This window comes from Podarcis vaucheri (assembly GCF_965113315.1).
Source record: "Podarcis vaucheri genome assembly, chromosome: 10".
NCBI classification, from domain to species: Eukaryota; Metazoa; Chordata; class Lepidosauria; order Squamata; family Lacertidae; genus Podarcis; species Podarcis vaucheri.
This window is the reverse complement of record NC_138748.1, coordinates 51292772-51312528: the sequence shown is the minus strand read 5'-3', so window position 1 is coordinate 51312528 and position 19757 is coordinate 51292772. Positions and strand designations below refer to the sequence as shown.

Sequence of the window (19757 nt, the reverse complement as noted above, 5' to 3'; positions counted from 1 at the left end):
CTCTCCCCACCATTAGTTGGTGGTCACATGGCCCTTCTGGTATCATACACCCTCCTATCCACTAGAGGGTGCACACACTCTGTTGCTGTACTTAGTGTCCTACAAATGAAGGACACTCACATTTTTTGTTCCCACACCAGTAGTGTCTCTGAATGCAGCTCTTTACCTTCTCCCTGACACAAAATGTATTGATGTGACTGCATTCCCACTGACTCCAACTGAAGGAGAAACTAAACATCACTCATTACAATGCCCTTCACGTGTATAATATATAGTTGTGGTCTGTCATATTCTATGCTCTGACAATAACAACAACAACAATTTTATTATTTATACCTCACCCATCTGGCTGAATTGCCCTAGCCACTCTGACAAGGATGGATATTTCACATACCTTGATTTAGCCTACAAATTGCTAAAAACTGCCAAGCCGTATTATGTGATCAAGATCAGGTTAGTTTCAGTTATCAACCATGGGAAAAAGACACGCAGGTGCAGTATATCATTTAGAACATATATAAGGAACATATAATCTGCATATCTGAAAGCCCTTTGATTGTCTGGCAATCTATTTTACTTCCCAGATTTGGGGGGGGGGGGGTGCGCACGAGAGAGAGAGAATCTGATGCTTCTGAATTTAGAAAGTTATAGCCATTCTCCTCAGCCCCATGAAATGCAGCAGAGATTCCTTCCTAAAGCCAAGAGGGCAGCGGCTGCGAACAACAGATGTAAGCAGAGCTCCCATAACTGTCAGTTTTCGGAGGGTATGCATTGAGAGGAGAGGAGGTGCTATTTTGATTGATATTTCGCTGCTGTATATAAAGCCGAGGAATTCTTCTCCCCCTCTGCTTGTCACACTGGCCTGCAGGCTCTCCACTGGACTTGTGGCTCCTTGCTGTTGCATCTGACACATAATTGGGAATAAAGAGGAACAAAAACAATGCCGGAACCCACCAAAAAAGCCGGTAAGTGTCATCGTATCTCCCTTACTTGCCTTAACAAAAAGCAAAACATGTGTTTTGAAACCAGCTTGTGACTGAGCAGAGAGATCAGAGAAGGCAAACCTTGGAAGCTGTTATCCTTTGTTGATTCACCAAATTTGAGATCCATGAAGAGAGTCCACTATCACTGAAAACAGTTGAACAACTTAGTGACGAAGGTTAGAAAGCTCAGCTGAACTGGAACATTTTAGTTATGGTTGTGCTGTGCTACATTATTGTTATTATTGTTGGTACAATTTACTTTTCTGAAAGCTCCTTTTTAATTACCATGTGTCTGAATGTTTATAGGGGTAGTTCTTTGTGTTTTCAAAAAGTGCATTAAGCTTTACTATTGCAAATGAATCTCATTTGTATGTTAACAGGAAGAGTAGGTTTATAATTCAGTCTTACAATTTACTTTGGATATTTGGGTATTTCTGATAATAGCATCCTTTTTACCTTATTTACTTTGTATCAAATTATGAGATTATTTTTGTGGCTGGCAAAACAGAGATGCTGTCATTATGAATCCAAACTTTGGAGGACTACTGCCCTTCCCAAGCAAAGATTTCACGAAGTTGTAACATATTTAGAATCCAGCGCTGCATAATGGGAATATTACCTAGACAGAAATCTTTCCTTTAAATAGTCCGCTTTTTAAAAAAAGTATTGGGAAGAAGGTTCCTCAACTTTAACAGGCGCCGTTTACCAGTAACTCAAGTATTCACTTATTATATTAATAGCACAATCCATAAACTGTCTACTCAGAAGTAAACTCCACTAAGTTCAGTGGGACTTACTTCCAGGTAAGCGTGTATAAGATTGCAACTTAAGATCACATGCACACCATACATTTAAAGTACATGGCTTTCCCTGGGAACTGTATTTTGTCAAGCATTCTGGGAATCACAGCTTTGTAAGAGGTAAACTACAGTTCCTTAGATTCTGTGGGGGAAGCTACATGCATTTAATATGCTGTAAATATATAGTGTAGAAGCCTAAGTCTGCCTTCCTATATTCTTTTCCTACACATATCATCAATCGTGTGCATGAATGCTTAAGTTACAGTTTGATCCTGTGCATGCTTACTTGGAAGTAAGTCCTATTGCATTCAATGGAGCCTACTCAGTGGGCATAGGATGCTAGATTTCATCTTTTTCCTCTAAGCGAAATCTGCCCAGTTCCCTTGCCCTCTTTTATAGTCCACTCCCTATAACATCTCAGTTGCAAGCTTCATAAGGTCACTTTATGCAATATAGCTTTTCCTATATGGATTTTAGGTGGGGGGGGGGACATATATGCTGTGTGTATACACTGTAACCTAGGGAAATTCCCAAAGAAAAAACCAAACTTGTAAAATCCCTCCTTATTACCCAGTAACTTTTCTGCATGGAGGTGATATTAACAAAACATTTTCCCTTCATTCCTTTGGAATGTTGAAAAAGGATACTAGTATGCTAAGGAGCTAACAGCAATTTTCTCTGTGTGCTAGGTTTGCTTCATGCTCAGAGCATAACTCACTTCCATATTTAGGATCAAGGATATATCCTCAGGGCATATTGGATGGTGGCTCTGTGGGGTTTTCACCTTGTCTGTTAGCGTGTGGCATGGATGTCTTGAGTGTTTTACAAGGTAAATCAATTACTGGTTCAACCTTTGCCTTTGACATGGTGGATTTTGCTTGTCCCTTCTCATATTTTCTGGATAACGTGAACAAACCTACTGTACAGTATTAGGGATATATTGCTTACAGAAGCCTTTGCATGGCACAGAGGATTGGATCAGCTAATTTTTAGAATAATTACAGGCCTAGAATCTACCATGCTTTTCTTGATAGCAGTGTTACCACTTCAGTAAGAACTGCTAGCTTTGGGTCGCTGTTGTCTCAAAATGTTTCCAACATTTTTTTCTGGAAATGGATTGAAAGTGTCTTTTTATCACATGTATTACTTACATGGCCAGAGATATACTGCAAAAGCGTGGAGACAGTGTGGTGTAGTGGCTGGAGTCTTGGATTAAAACCTGAGAGATCAGGGTTCAAATTATTTATTATTATTATTATTATTATTATTAATTTCAATACATCCAAAAATCACAGGATAGTTTACAATATACAAACACAAAAATACAAAACATAACAAACAAAACAAAACAAAACAATAACCCTCCTCATACAGTTTAAAAGGCCATAGATTGTTTACCGTAATTATTCCAAGTTCTGGGAGAAGAGGAATGTTTTTGTGTGGTGCCTAAAGATATGTAACGAAGGTGACAGTTGAGCGTTCCTGGGGAGAGCATTCCACAAGTGGGAAGTCGCCACAGAAAAGGCCTGTTCTCATGTTGCTGCCCTCCGGACATCTCATGGAGGAGGCACACAAAGAAGAGCCTTTGATGATGATCACAGGGTCCTGGTCGTTGCATATGAGGAGAGGTGGTCTTTGAGGTCTTGTGGTTCTGAGCTTTTAAAGGCTTTATACGGGCATGGGCAAACTCTGGCCCTCCAGATGTTTGGGAGCACAATTCCCATCATCCCTGACCACTGGTCCTGTTAGCTAGGGATGATGGGAATTGTGGTCCCAAACATCTGGAAGGCCGGAGTTTGCCTATGCCTGGCTTTATATGTCAAAACCAGCACTCTGAATTGAGCCCAGAAACTAACTGGCAGCCAGCACAGTTGGGCCAGGATTGGTGCTATATGTTCATGTGGTCTTGCCCCAGTAACAACCTGGCCCCTGAATTCTGCACCAGCTGAAGTTTCTGAACTGTCTTCAAAGGCAGTCCCATGTATAACACATTGCAGTAATCTTACCTAGAGGTTACCGGAGCATGGACAACAGAGGTTAGGCTATCCCTGTCCACACAGGGGCACACTTGAGCCACCAGTCGAAGCTGATGGAAGGCACTCGTATGTCACCAGGGCCACCTGAGCTTCAAGGGACAGCAATGGATCCACGAGTACCCCCAAGCTGTGTACCTGCTCCTTCAGAGAGTGTGTAACCCCATCAAGGGCAGGCATCCTCCAATCCATCCAGTCTGGGGAACCACCCACAAACAGTGCCTCAGTCTTATCTGGATTGAGCTTCAGATGGATTGGCTCTCACCCAGTCCATTACCGAAGCAAGACAACGGTCCAGCACATCCACTGCCACACCTGCAGGTGTAAGGAGAGGTAGACCTGTGTGTCATCAGCATATTGCTATCCCCAGTTGGCTATTAAGCTCACTTGGTGACCTTGGACCAGTCACTCACTCTCAGCCTAACCTACCTTAAGGGGTTGTTGTGGGGTTTAAATGAGGAGGTGGACCATGTAGCTACTTTGAGCTTCTTAGAGGGAGGGGTGGGATAGAAATGCAATGAATAAATAAAAAATAAAAATTGCATTATTTTCTTCCCTTTCTTTTGTTTTAGTTTTATACTCAGTTCTGGCTAAGCATTTCCTTGAGGTTTTCTAAGATTGTTTAGACTAGGGCTGGGCAGCCTGTGGTCTTTCAGATGCTGCTGAGTCCCGCAAGTGTAGCCAGTGTTCAGGTTCTGCACCCCTGATTCATACAGAATTCCAATCTTCTGCACCAAGTAAAGCATTTACAGCTGATAATACCATACCCTTCACATTAATTTACAAGGTTTAGGGCTTATTAGCATTCCTTAGTTGCGTGGATTAGGAGTTTCAAAATTAGGATGTATTTTTGATGCAGTCAGAAGCAGTACAAAACAAATATATATTAAAGGGATTTAAAAATATTTTTTAAGAACAATACTTATTTGTGCAATAGGAGCATCCCAAATCTGCCAACTGACTTTAAATTTCTGAATTGAATCCTATGTTCAAACTTTGGTGACATTTTAGGGTAATCCGCCTACAATGACTTAAGAAAACTTGGTACTGTACTTCCAGAATTCTGAAACTTTGAGGTTAAACCTCCTTAAGGGACAGAACCTCACTCTAATGTATGACAAGCAATCTGCAGCTCATGAGAAATGTTCATCAGCTTTCAGGTTTAGTTTTAACAGATAGTTTTTTGTTCTCATTAAATCGCTACTTAACTTCAAGACAGGATGTCCCAATTGGCAGAGTTTGGGGAGACAAAGTAGTATCGATATTGGGAAGAAAGTTGTTCAGGATGATCATTTAGGCCTTTGCAACTTGACGGTGTCATGGAAACATTGCAGAGTTTGTGAGGAACTAGCAAGTTGTTTTTTTGCTGCTCTGTCAAATATTCTTCATTTGTGTGTATGTGATTTGATGGAGAATTTGTTCCAAGCGATATGGCTGCTGGGCTATTTAGTTATTAAGTTTTCTGTTCTCGTGAGAGAGAGAAGAGGTTAAGGAGCTTTCTGTGGGATATAAGGGTTTTAGCACCTCAAGTGGGATCCTGCACCTTACTGGACTGAGACCTAGGCAACTATAGTGTTGACAAGGCTGCAAGGATCAGTTTGCATCCTGGCATTGCTGCTTAGCGCTGGAGGACAATAACGTATGAAGTATCCTACCCAAAATAGCTGTACCAAATGTGCACACGAATGTGAGAGAACCTAAATCTGCACCCAAACTACCGCCAGCCTGCCTTGTAAAGTATCCTGTTTGCCGTACAGACAGCTGACATATATCTTAACATCAATTCTGTTAGAGATGGTATGACACTAGAGATAGTACTGACTTTTATTTATTAGTTTAAAACATTACCCTTCATTGCAAACCAATCTCAGAGCAAGTTGTGATTAAAACTGAAGCATAGAAGACAGGGATAGGGGATCTAAGGTCAGGGGGCTAAATGTTGCCCTCGAGGCCTCTCTGTTTGACCCCTGTGATTCTCCCCAGGTCATGTACACATAAACCTTGAGTGCTTTTGTTTGTGTCCTTGAACTGTGATGATGTCTCTTGCTTGCCTGGAAGGAGGATGGAGAGATGTGTGCTTGTGTGTGCATAGAAACCTCTGGCATTTGCATGGTTGAAATGTAACCTACTCTACAAAGAGAAGATTCACACCCATTGCTCTGCTTACTTTTGTATCAGTCCCCTGCCCACCATTACTGGGATGGTGGTCATTTTTCATGGATAACCACTAAAAGGTGGCCCTTGAACTAAACAGGCATGTTCCCACTCCAATCTGCCATATTTAAAACTAATGTTTTATTTTTTAAAAAAAGAGGCAGGAAAAAACAAGCAAAAATTAATCACCAAACACAAAGCAACAATAACCAATGACCTCAACACTAATATATCATAAACTTGAGTTTTGAGCTGGCACAAAACATTCATAACAGTTGGGTCCAACCAAATCTCAAAGGAGAGGTTTGCATATCTCCACCAAGAAGGCCTTCAACCTCACTGCCATATAGAAAGCTTTGTCCAGCTGAGACATGGCCAGGAGAGCCACCACAAAGATTTCAACACCTGGCCAAGTCTATGTGGGAGTAGGTGTTCTTTTTAATATCCAGCACCTTGAACCTGACTTGGTAAAATGTTATTTTATAAAAATCTATTTTGCAGCATGTAGGCAAAGATATATTTTGGCTGACTTGTGGGTTGTTTAACTTGCCGAGTTGATTAAAGCTGTGTGTAAAGTTGATTGCAGAAGAGAATGTTACCTCAGTAAGGCAGGAAGGCTTATGTTCCTATGATGTTTTAATGCTTCCCCATTAAAATATCATCAGAACATAAGCCTTTCTGCTTTATGAGAGCCTCACCATTGGGTCCATCTAGCTCAGATAAATATATGATTGGATCAAAATGTTTCTGTTTCTGGCTTTCGGACACCCCACCCAAAATGTCTCTTTTATCTTCTGACTGTTCAGTTGCCATTGCTGAGAGATTATTATTAGGCTTCTTAATCATAACCTTTATAAGTGTCATAAAAGCCCTTCCCAGTTAAAAAAGAGATCATGTCATTTGAGATTGTTAGGGTCCCAAGATGGCTACTTAATTTTGCATTAGAGCACAGGCATTAACTTTTTCCAGGGTGAATGTTATATTCCTGGGAGGAGGAATGGTCAGGCTACACAGTGAGGTCAGCAGGCAGGGCCAAGCAAAAGGGAAGGGGTACCCCTTCTCTTTCTCTTCTCTTTGTTCTCTCTCACCTTTATGCATCATCCATCTATTTTATTTCTCTCCTCCACACACATATACAAACACCCACTGGCACAAGAACCCCAGCACCAAATGGAAATTGCTAAATGCACAAAAGTATACATTTCCTACAAAAGAAGGAAGTGGCACAATGCCCCAGAAATTTCTCCTACATAGCTTTGGATGCAGTTGATTTCAGATTTGAACCCTGGTGGCGCTAGCTTTTTTTAAAAAAGGAGCAGGAAGCAGGTCATAGAAGAAGACACATCTCTGCTGCTGATCAGAGTACATAATAATAGGCTAGACAAAAACAGTTTGACCTGGAATAGGGCCTCTTTTGTGTTCCATTGAAATGAGATTTATGAGTACACCAGCCTATTTCCAGTCTAGTTTATCTTTTGTCAAAGTGGGCCTCATACCACACAACCATGCCTATGCAGATCATAGATCTTTGGTATCGGCTGTCTAGTTTTAACATGAAAAAAGAAGAATTAGCCCTAAAGAAAAGGTTAAAAGTACTATAGAGTTCCCCAGATAGTACTGCTTTCAGCTCTCCAGATAACGATACTACTGTTCATATCTTTAACCCCCACTGAACAGTGTTGTGTTGTTGTTTTGAAAAAAATATGTGTTAAATTCTTTTTGGCAATTTGCCTCCATAGTAGATCCAATTGCAGACAGAGGGCCTGCATTCTGCCACAACACATAGGCAGTCTCTGCCACATTCAAATATTATTTTCATTTCCACCACCTCCCACACTTCCTTCTGTGATATCAGGTTAATGCTGACCTTCAACCTCCCACTCTTTGCTTCTCATGTGTTCTCCTTTTTCTGCTTGGAAATGAATCCCAGTGAACAATAGCCACCTTAAGTTAACATCTTGCCTATTTTTACAAATTTAGTGAGCAAGCAAGATGTTGGCATTTATTCCACCATCCAGAGCTATGTCACACACTTCTAAGGGTTTGTAAGAAAAATGGAACACTTCCTATTTTTCTTTCATATCATTGTCATCATTTGGTTTCAAAAGTATTTTCCTGTGTGTGGGGGTGTGTATGTCTGCCACTTGACAAACACAACTGGAAGGCTCAGCTGGGCATGCAGAGTATGGCTGTTCAGTCTGTGGTGTGAAGTCATAATCCTTTATCCATTTCCCCCCAGGGAAGGGTTGTATCTCAGTGGTAGAACAACTGTCTTGCATGCATTCAATCCCTGACATCTCTAGGTAGGGCTGGGAAAGTCATTTTCTCTTCCTTTTAGAAGGAAAACCAGGTATTAACGTTTGAATGGACTGCAGATGCACCCAGAAATGAAGCCTGAGAAAGAAAGCAATGTCTTCCTGGAGTGAAATTATTCCTACTTTTAGGCAAGGCTGGCCCTTCCACCAGGCAGGGGGAAGTGGCTTCCTCAAGCAGCAGGTGCAGGTGTGTTTAGAGAGTGGCAGTGACATGTCAGAGGACAGAATTGTGTGCCAGACAGCCTGCTTTGTGCTCCTTAAGTTAGCCTGCTGTGTTTGAGGGCCTTGTGGCATCACGAGATTCAGCTGCCTGTCTGGTGAGCTTCTGTGCATGGACAGCAGAGGTGGAGGGAGAAGCTCCATCTTGCCCTTTGCCTTAGGCACCAAAATGTCTTGGGCTGCCTCTGTCTTAGGCAGAGGTTGCCTTTCACAAAAAGCAGTGTGGAGGAGACATCATAGAGCAAAGCACTTGAGTTCAACTCTTAGCATAGTAAGGGAGGGCAGCAACAAATGCAAACCACCTTGGTATTAGTAAAAGAATTAAATGATTCACGCTGGTTTAGTAAAAAGCTATTTTACAGTAAAAAGTAAATCCAGAAATCAAAACTGAACGCTTTGAGAGGTTCTTGAAAATGTTTGTTTATATTGTCCTTTTTTTACTGGAAGAAACGTGCACAATTCAATTGACATTGTATTTGAAGTGGATAAGGAAGCTCCTGTACTGAGTTTTTGGCTTTACGAAGCCCATTAAAATCCCATCTGAAACAAAAACAAAAAAGAAAAGAAAAGAAAACAAACATGTGAAGGATAGCTTCATTTTCAGAACACTAGAGGGTGCTCTTTATGAACAGGACAGCTCACAAAAGCTGCTTTTATGCTTCCTTTTGATGCAGCTGTTGGGCAGATAACTAGTCAATTAATTCCCTTCACCTTCATAATCCCTAAATATAATGCTTAAACAAGGTCTTTGGGTGTGTTTTAAAAAATATACTGCACCACGTCTCTCTTCTTCAGTGGTAGGGTATCTGCTTTGTGTGCCATTGGTCCCCGGTTCAATTCTCATCTTCTCAAGGGTTGAGAGAGAAGCCTGCCTGAAATGGTTGGGAGCTGCTGCTAGTCAGCATAGACAAAAATGACCTAGATGGTCCAATGGTCTGACTGAGTACAGGCAACTCCCCATTTGCGCACGTTCAATATGTGACCCAAAAAGTGACCACAAAACATCACAGAGCGGGGTGGGAGCGGATCGGGTGTTTGCAGGCTTTTTCAATGGTGTTTCAAATATACAGGATTTCACTGAAATGTGCGGTGCCTCAGAACGTAACCGCCACATAAATGGGAGGTTGCCTGTATAAGGCTTCTTCCCATGAACCTATGTACCCCTTAAGGAATGCATTCACAGATAGGGGTTGCTGTTAGATCTAGCTTTGCTTATGAACACTTACTTGGAATCAGTACCACAGAGCACTTTTGGCAAGTTGGTATACCATCTACAGCATTTCCTGGATAACCATAATCCTGTCTCAGTTTTTATGTTTTAACATCAACACTGCCCTGTGTTACATACGGAGCTGCCTGTGAAAAGCATACAGGAACCTCAGCTGGTTCAGAGCCCAGCAATCATGTTATTATTAACCAGGGTCCAACGTGATGAACATATCTAATTTATATTAAGATGTTTTCATGGCTTCCAGGTTGTTCTTGCAATCGGGGCACAATTTAGAGCACTGATATGATGTGCTCTAAATGGCCTAGGGAATCTGAAGGACTGTTTGATAAAGCAAGGAAAGACCATTAGATCAAAGTCAGTAACCTTGATATTTGTAAGATAGGTCCACCAACTTCCTGACAGTCTCCCGAGTTTGGGACTTCCACACACCTGCCATTCCAAAGCAAGCCTCCAATAAATCTTATTTGTGGCTATAGTCTTCTATTTTTAATTTTTTAAAAGTGTACCTAGGTTACCATTATACTGAGTCCTGACTCTTTCTAATAAGAAAAAGTTTGCAATAACAAAACAGCTTTCTGCAGCCTGCAGAATATCCTGGGCCAAGAACTCAAGCAGTGAAGCTGAAAGCAAGCAGTGAATTTTTCACTTTTGTGTCAACTGCTGGCCAATAGTACTGTGACATGAATTATATAGCAGCAGTACATAGAAATAATGATATCATAGAACTACATGCAGGGTACACATGTACCAGGCCCCAAGCCAAGAGGGTGCCAGGCTTCCTGATTATTGTTTTTTAAAAAGAAGTAAACCAACTGGACATCTATTAAAAAAGTTAGGAAACAAAACATGGAGGCAATGTTCTCAGGCAAATATAGAGAAACTCCTGTTGCTAAGGGTAATCATTTAATCAATGTTGCAAAGCACTGGAGGAAGGAATGCTGACCACCCTCACCTGGGACATGGGAGCAGGGGCCTCCCTGAGCAGCTAAAAAAACCAAGCAAAGCTCATTGTTGCTGGTAGTCTGAAGCAGGACTTAGGAGAAAAGACCACCTGTCTACTGGGGTATGTTTGTTAGCTGAAGTACTTTCCTCTTTGTCCATATTATTTCAGTATTTTGCCAAGTGTGTTGCCTTTACAGTAAAAAACACAATTGACCATCTTGGGTATGTTGAAATACATGAAGCTTCCTTCATATTGATATTACACTGTCCCCTCTTCCCTAGTTTTCCATGTTCCCCTCACAGCCATTACTGATCTGCTTGTCACTTTTACATTATTATTCATTAATATAATTACATAAAAAATATACAGTAAAATGAATCTGCAAATTTCAAACACCTTAAATGCTGTAGCATTAAAATTCCTACAGACTGTACTTTAACACGAGGATAATTTTTTGGTTCATCAGGGTTGGCAAAATGTTTTTTGTGAAATGGCACATGTTCAGAGTATTTGCCGCTTGTTGTATATTTGTATTTTGCTTTTCTTCCCAGGAGCTCAAGATGGCATACATTTGTCCTCCCCTCTCACCTTTTAGCTTCACAATAGCCCTGTGAAGTAGGCTAGGATGAGAGTTAGTAGTTCAGATACCAAACTTATGAAACTGCACACATTTAAGAGTATTGGTGTAATTTATCAGGCTTGGTGAATTTTGTTTTGCCTTGGTATTTTGCTGTAAATAACATGTGAGATGTTGTTCAAGCAAGGGGGCTGATTTTTAGACTTTGTGCATTTTAATTTGTCTATACATTATCTATTTTTCTTTACATGATCTTGCGTTTCTTCTCAGGAGTTCAAGGTTGCGTATATTATCCGTCCATCCTCACATTTTTATATTTGCAACCTGTGAGGTATGCTAGCCTAAGTTAATATGTGTGCTTAAGCAGCAGTTCTTGCCACTAGATTGCTGGGACCAGGGACTCGAGAGGGAGAGCTGGAGGTGGCTCCCCCTCCCCCCACATGAGGTGGTCACCTCACTTTGCCTTGTGGTATGGCAGGTCCTGGCAACAGCACAACCAAGCTTAGCCCTGCTCTCCTTCTCAATAAAGTTCAAGTGCTTGAGAAATGAATGAGTGAATAGCGCTTTAGCGATTCAGCAGTTGAGTAGAATGCCACCTGCCCATTTCCCCTTAAATCTCAAAATGAAGAAAATGCTAAAGACATCTTACATGATTTAATGATGACTTAAAATTCTAGAAGTCACCTGGAATATTCCTCAGGAAGCCAGCTCTTTTTGCAGTGTGGCTACATGCCTGATAAAATTTGTGGCTGTTTTCTTGCTGTGACAACCTCTTTTACAAAAATTAGTAACTAGAAGTGAGCATCATGCCCTCATTCAGAACTCACCAGTTCTTGGTTATCTGTGAGGTTATCATTTCCTTCCACATCTTGCATGCATTGGTTCCCTTTGAGTACAGAATTGGAGAAAACAACTCTGCTTTACAGTATTCATGGCTGCTCTGTTTAAACAAGGGCTGGCCACCAGTAACCTCCTTTTGCAAGCATTGCTTAGAAAACCCATTCACTATACAGGCATACAATGGTGCCTCGCAAGACGAAAATAATCCGTTCCGCGAGTCTCTTTGTCTAGCGGTTTTTTCGTCTTGCGAAGCAACCCTATTAGCAGATTAGCAGATTAGCGCTATTAGCGGTTTAGCGGCTATTAAAGGCTTAGCGGTTTAGCGGCCAAAAGGCTATTAGCGGCTTAGGGGCTTAGAAAAGGGGGGGAGCGAAAAAATCGCAAGACTCGCAAGACGTTTTCATCTTGCGAAGCAAGCCCATAGGGAAATTCATCTTGCGAAGCGCATCAAAAAACGGAAAACCCTTTCGTCTAGCGGGTTTTTCATCTTGTGAGGCATTCGTCTTGCGGGGCACCACTGTAATAAGAAAGGGCATGTTTATAAGACAGATAAATAGATTTGTCAGTCATTTCCTTTCCCCCCAAGAGTCCTGGGAAATGAAGTCCTGTGAGGTGTGGAACGATTTCTAACAGTCCACTACAGTTTGCAGCATGGTGTAGTGGTTAAGAGCGGTGGACTCGTAATCCAGTGAACCGGGTTCGCTTCCCCGCTCCTCCACATGCAGCTGCTGGGTGACCTTGGGCTAGTCACACTTCTCTGAAGTCTCTCAGCCTCACTCACCTCAGAGTGTTTGTTGTGGGGGAGGAAGGAAAAGGAGATTGTTAGCTGCTTTGAGACTCCTTAAGGGGAGTAAAAGGCAGGATATCAAGTCCAAACTCCTCCCTCTCCTCCTCCTCCTCCCCCTCCTCCTCCTCCTCCTCCTCTTCCTTTAGGGGAAGCAATGGTAGTTAAAATGTCACAGACCTGATATAGGCTTGTAGTGTGGCTACAGAGTCAATTATATGCTGATATTCTTCAGGAATACAGAAGTGGTGCAAAAGCAGCAGTGGAGAGGCCTTCAGCCATGTAAAAAGTCATTCAGAATCACTGTGGAGATCACAGCTCACTGTCATACTTATTTTTTCTTGCACTAGATGGTGCCTGATTTTTTTCTTTAGTAAGTAACTGTTAGAGATGTGCTGCGAAATGCTAGCTGAGATAAGAATCCGGGAATCCAGCCATATTTACAGTGATTTATTGGTAGTTTCACAGTATTTACAAAGTTCAAAGAAACGACATCATCACGATCAGTCAGTTGCCTCGAATGGCTCTTTCCGTTTCTTCCCCCAGCAGATCCACCTCCTAAAGCCCAGCCCCCCTTCTTCCTCTGCTCTGAGAGTGGCTGGGTCCCGGAAACGGTGCCCCCCTCTCAAATTCATTACCTCCCGACAGCCCTTTGTCTTCTTCCTCTTCCGAAGAAGAGCAACTGCTAATTAAAGGCACAGGATCTCTGTAAGTGCCCATTCTCTCCCCCCTCTCCTCCTTCTCTGCCTCCAATTCCCTGACAGTAACCATTATATTGCTGCATGGCACCCCAATGTGATATTCCAGGGGTTCCAGGTACGCAGGAGTTCCAGATGTGAATAAGGCACAGCAGAGACTGTGGTGTCTTTATGATACATGTTTTGTTTACACATATATGCAACCTGAGTGTATGATAGAGGGGTTCACAGTATAATCCCCCAAGAAGGTCTTGTTTCTCCGATAGTCGCAACCTCTTGCAAAGGTAGAGTTTGAAGTAGAGTTTCAGAGTTGACTGTGATGTGACCTAGGGTGAGAAAGGTTGCAAGTTGAAAAAGGCTGAGGCAGAGCATGATGTTTGCTTTCAGTTTGAATCCAAAGTAGCAAAACCACAAAACCCTCTAGGAGTGATTATGCTGTGAACCCCTCCATCGTAGGTTCAGGTTGTAAATAAACTATATATGATAAAGACACCACAGTCTCCACTGTGCCTCATTCCCAAAAGGAGACTCTGGGTAAGCCCCCTGGAGCCCTGGAAATCTTGCACTACTCAGAGACTGAGGTGGCATGCAACAATATTTATTTATTTATTTATTTATTTATTTATTTATTTATTTATTTAAATTAGTCTTTTCACCTCTCACTTCCGAGTAGAACTGTATAGGATTGCAATGTGCGAGAGGTTGTTATTAACTTCAGTGCAAACAAACTGGAAAACATATCAAACATATCATTAACTTTAGTGGGGCTTTCTCCCTGGCTCTAAAATTGCAGTCACGTTGACTTTTGCAGTTTCTGCATTGACAAATGAATAAATCTGATTTTTCTTAATGAGTCCTGGTTGTTGGGAGAATCAGTCATGCACTGGATCCTTTCAAATGAACCTGTTCTTTTGGCAAATTCACGTGACTAATAGTGCACGCCTAGTCAGAAATATGTCCTGTTGAACTCAGTGGGGCTTACTCTCAAATAAGTGGGGTTAGGATTGTAGCCTAAGATGGGAAATTTAGGCTGCAGTTCTGTGCCTGTTGACCTGGAAGTATAACTGAGTGCAGTGGACATCTCAACACAGATGGGATTGGATTATGAGTAGTGTCATTTTTCTAGAAAAAGAGGTGCTGGAACTCACCATGAACATTTCCTTTGTTCTCTTAAAATGCCAATGGTGTCCACCTGAGAGGTGCCAGCTTGGGGGGGGGGGGAACCCTGCTTATGAAAATGTATACTGAATGGATCTTTGCAAAGATGGTAGAGTGTTAGCAAGCTTCACCCAACATCCAGCCTGAAATCCGCACATCTAACCTGAAAGCATTTTTCCCTACCTTAGTTGTGTAATTCTATTTAATTGTAAAGGCATGGCAGCCGCAAAAATCAATTGAAATGAAGTAGAAAGCTATTTCATATTTTGAACAGATAGGGATATATAATTAACAGCTTGCTAATATTTCTAATAGAAATTCAAGCAGATGAGTTGTGGCTTACTGCACACATATAAATCAACACATAATGAATTCTGGGAACAAGGCCCCTTGGGTAACCTGGCCCTTTGGGTAAATCTGGATCCATAATCCGCTCCTTGGCAGCGCTAAGACATGAAAGCATTTCTGTGTATACATCTATGTAACAGCTGTGCTTTCACTGTCTCAGTTTGATGATACTCCTGCTAGTCTTAATGCAGCAATGGGTAAATTTCCAGCCTTGTTGCATAGATGGTTGTCTTCAGCACAGTTGTCTTTGAAGCTTCGTAACATGAGGGATACAGATTTAGGTTGCAAACATATACCTGGTAGTAGGTTGCATTATTACCAGCACTACTTCCTTCAAAGGAAAAATACGTAGGAGTACACTGCAAATATACTTTTCTCAGACATTGCCTGGGGGGGGGGGGTTCCACTGCAAAGGTTACAAACGGCACAAATGGCAAAACAGGAGAGAAAGTTAACACAAACGGCAAAACGGGAGAGAAATAGCTGGAGGAAAGCTGCATTCTGTTTTATGTCCTTGCGTGCATGGCTCCCATATCTGAAAAAGAAACTGTTCTTTTCCTTATTGCCCTGTGGCAGGGGCTGGGAGGTAGGCTTTCCTTCTGCAGCACAAGGACCCCTACAATTCTTCTTATATATTTATAATTGTTTTAGTCATTTTCTATTTTTACACCGAAGAACCTTTCCTGGCTTGATCTGTATTGACATTTCACCAACCTTGGCAGCTGAAGAGGTTCATCATGATTCAATGAGGAAAACTTCTCTCCCGTGGTGATGGAATGCTTTGTCAGGCATTCAGCTCAAAGATTTGATCCATAGTATAGTTCCTCACAACACTTAGCCAGGGAGCCTTATAAGGCAATTGGATGGCAGAGAATGGCATCTGGGAACTCCATAGAGCATGCTGGATCAGGAAAGAACAGAGCAGCCGCCACAGTTTGATGTCCACTTGTCTTTTTATTCTTGGCAGAAAAGTCCATCTTGAGAGATTTATTAGCCTTGGAGACTGTGGGCTGTTAGGTGTTTTCTTACTGGACTTCCTCAGAAGTGAAGCTGACAGCCAAGGATGTCTTCTTGTTGGTAGATCAAGGGCAACTTGAAAGAGGGGATTTGTTGGAGATGTGTTCCTGCCTTCTTAAATTTGGCAGGTGGGGTGGATACTGGCAGCATGTCTTTTGCCTCATGTTCCAACCATCCCCTTTTACCAAGGAGCAGTTCCTATTTTCTGGTGTCTCTTCCTAGTAAAATGACCACTGTTTTGTTTTTGCCTTTGTTGGATGAATAGTTAACATTTCTTAGCATGAGAGGTTACTGTTGTCAATCTTCAGGTTTCAGAGGTGTCACTACATGCATATCCATGCCAGGGATGAGGGATAAATTCAGCTGAATTTATCAAATTTCTGAAACAAGATGAAAGCCGAAAACAGCCATCCTTCAAAATTGGCTCTAATCTGAAATGTCCCGTGCAGTTTTCCAGCCAAACAATGTTTACAAAAATGTGTATATTAAGGGAAAGTGTGGATAAAAATGAATATATTGGTAAAAATAAGATACAAAAATGCATTGTATCTGGGGATATAACTTTCAAAAATGGGTACATTAATCAAAACTGCATACAAAAATGTGTTTATCAGGAGATATTCACAGAAAATGCTGGTGAATTTTCACAGGGATTTTAAAACAGAAAATTTGCAAATGTGTATAAACAAATTTAAGATTGGGAAAATGAGAAGCTGCGAGCACTGAAATACACAAACCCTTCCATCGCTAAGGAACACTTCAGCACTATGTAATGCCCACAAATGCTGTGCTTTGTCAGAGTGAAGAATTGGGCTACTAGGATCTGGAGAAGCCAGGAACGCTGCTGCCACTTTCTGCATTGTCTAATACCGTTCAGCAGTAATAAAAGTTTAGCAGCAAATGGTTGCACTTTAAACCTTTCAAACAGTTTTTGCTGCTGTGGCAAAGCAGCATCAGTATTTTTCTGTAGCAACCACTGATAGCTGCTCTTCACTGCAGGCACAATCTGGCTTTTTCCAGAAGCAGTAGTAGACAGACCTGCACCCAATCTGTGACTCCCAGCAACTGGCATTCAGAAGCATACTTCCACTGACAGTAAAGCTTGAACATGGTCAGCAGGGTTAGTAATTATCAACAGCCTTATCTTCCATGAATTTGTCCAGTCCTTTTTTAAAGCTTCCCAAGTTAGTGGCTATCACTATTAAAAGAGTATTCCTATTTTTGTTTGAGAAGTGTTGAAGGATATGCAACTCTGTTCTGAAGGAGGTGTGTCTGACTAGCTTCCCTCATCAAGCCTGATTCCAGCTTAGAGCAGCAGCATAAAATAATTAAATATAAATCATAATTGGAAAATGGGGTCTCTTTATTCTTTCCCAATCACTACTACCGTTTACTGTTGGAAAATCTGGCCATTTAAACCACACATGTGCTATTCACAACTGATGGTGAAGTCTATAGATTTTGTCATTTAAATTGAGGTATTTTGTGAAACCAAGATTAAAAATGAATGGGGGATGGCCATTTTACTTGTTTTCCTTGACTAGGGCAATTAATTTCTAATGACTGACCCACTTGGACACTAGCAATGGACAAAATGGGGTATATTCACATTTTAGTGACAGTGCATTGTTTACATTTTTCTTGAATATTGACTTAATATGGGTGATGTTAAATGACCATTTTAAAAGGATCACACCATCCCTAAAGAGAATTCCATAGCCATTGCCTAGTGAAAGTAAAAAATTCCAGGCTTATACACCCTCAGATACAGTACACACACTAAAGAACAGCAGCCCATATAATGCCTAATTTATTAGGATTGGCAATTCCGTGCCTAGGTTCTTGGGAGTAGGTTCCATTGAGCATAGAGGTGCTTGCTTCTGATAGCATAGGTTCAACTTAAAACATGCTGAGAAAGAACTTCAGCCAATTGAAATGCAACTTTTAGCTTTGTACTAGAAATGCAATTTTATCTTACAAAGCTGTGTTACCATTTAATTTGTTAGTATGAAGTAGGAACTCCTTCAAAGAAAAGGAAAGAATTGTCCAGCCTAAGCTTGATAATTTTTCACATTCCTCTGTGCTAATTTGTTGAAATAACCTTCAAAGCCTCATTATCACCTTGCCAGAGCAAGGAGGGTCCATCACTTAACGCGGCATTTCAGAAAATTATGTCATCACTCCTGCTTTGGGGGGGGGGGAGTATTCGACCTGTTCTCCCTCCACCCCATCCTGAAAAAGGCTATCAGAGTGCTGGAGAAGCTGGTGAAAAGGGCAGCCTAAATTATCCAGGGATAGAGCTCCTTTCTTACAATAAAATGACAGTATATGACAGGATTATAAAGTTATGCATAGTGTGGCAAAAAAAGTGGATAGGATAAACTACTCCAGTGAAACTGGCAGTAGACTGAAGACACACACATTCTTTACTTTTCCGCACAGCATATACTTAATTTATGGAATTCACTGCCCCAAAATGTTATGGCCCTGCCAAGCTGACTTGAAAAGGGGATTGGACAAACTTGCTGATCAGTGACTACGTTTGCATGATAACTAAAGAGACCATCCATGTTCATGGCAATATACCTCTGAATAACTGTTGTGGGGAAAGCAGAGGCAACAGCAGAGGAGGTCTGCTGTCTTCATGCCATGCATCTAGTTGGCCACAGTTGGAAACAAAGTTTTCTTCAAAGTAGACCCATTGATATTAAGCAATATGACTAAGTTAGGGTCATTAATTTCAGTGGGTCTCCTTTGAGTAAAACTTGGTTAAATATCACCCAGGGTGTTGCCTACATAGGCCTTTTGTTTGATCCCACAGGATTTTACTGTGTTCTTAAATTATTTCACACGTTGTACTGAATTCCCCTCCAACCCATAGTGTTTCTTCTTCATAAAACACACACACAGAGGGAGAGAGAGAGGGAGAGGGAGAGTCAAGATGTACCAAGAATGCATTTTACACTTAAGCCTGCCGCTAGAGGAGAAGGCTTACCAGGATTCTTACTGGAACAGAGAACCAACATCACTAGCATGCTTGAGAATATATTTAGTCTGTAGAGCCTCACTGTGAGTGGCCAAAACTGAAATGTTATTTCTATTATTTGCTCAAGGGGTTCACTGGTTTTATAATATCTTTGGTCACATGGAAGAAGCTGGTGTGGATTGATTTTCAGTGTGTAAAGTTTAAGGGTACCTTTACGTGCAGCTCTGCTCAGACCACTCAACATTGCAAGCTAATTGGATAAATATGGAACACCACTTCAAATAGGCTTTTTGCCTGGGGGAACATGAGTTTGTCTGAACAGGGCACACAGAAGCTTCAGCAGCCCTATAAACCTGCTTGATCTAAAGCTGTAGAGCAAATAGTAGCTCTTTTTAAAAAGTGTTTATTGAATTTTCAAGACAACAACATAAAGACAAGACAAACAGTAAAGAAATGAAGAACACCAACTATGTGAAGTGTATTATTGCAGTTGGAATAAAATAAGCAGAAAGTTCAGTACACTTTTGCAGCAATTGTAATAAAATAGATTCTGCAAAGGGGCATTTTGGAAGTAAGAGCCATGTATCAGTCAGGGAGCCTCACCACACGGAGACATGTGCAAGCTGGCCAATGTGTATGGTGGTCCTGGACTGCCCAGATGACAAGACCCC

The 19757-nt window shown here is 41.4% G+C and overlaps 1 protein-coding gene across 10 annotated transcripts in view; it reads left to right on the top strand.

Moving 5' to 3' along the window:
* The first annotated feature begins 807 nt into the window (after window positions 1-807).
* MYBPC1 (myosin binding protein C1) overlaps window positions 808-19757 on the top strand; it is a 92813-nt gene continuing 73863 nt past the window's right edge. For all 10 annotated transcript variants that reach the window (XM_082240386.1, XM_082240390.1, XM_082240389.1 and 7 more), the window contains exon 1: window positions 808-965. In XM_082240386.1, the coding sequence (XP_082096512.1) occupies window positions 941-965 (25 nt within the window). In that variant the 5' untranslated portion in view covers window positions 808-940. The remainder of the gene's footprint in view (window positions 966-19757) is intronic.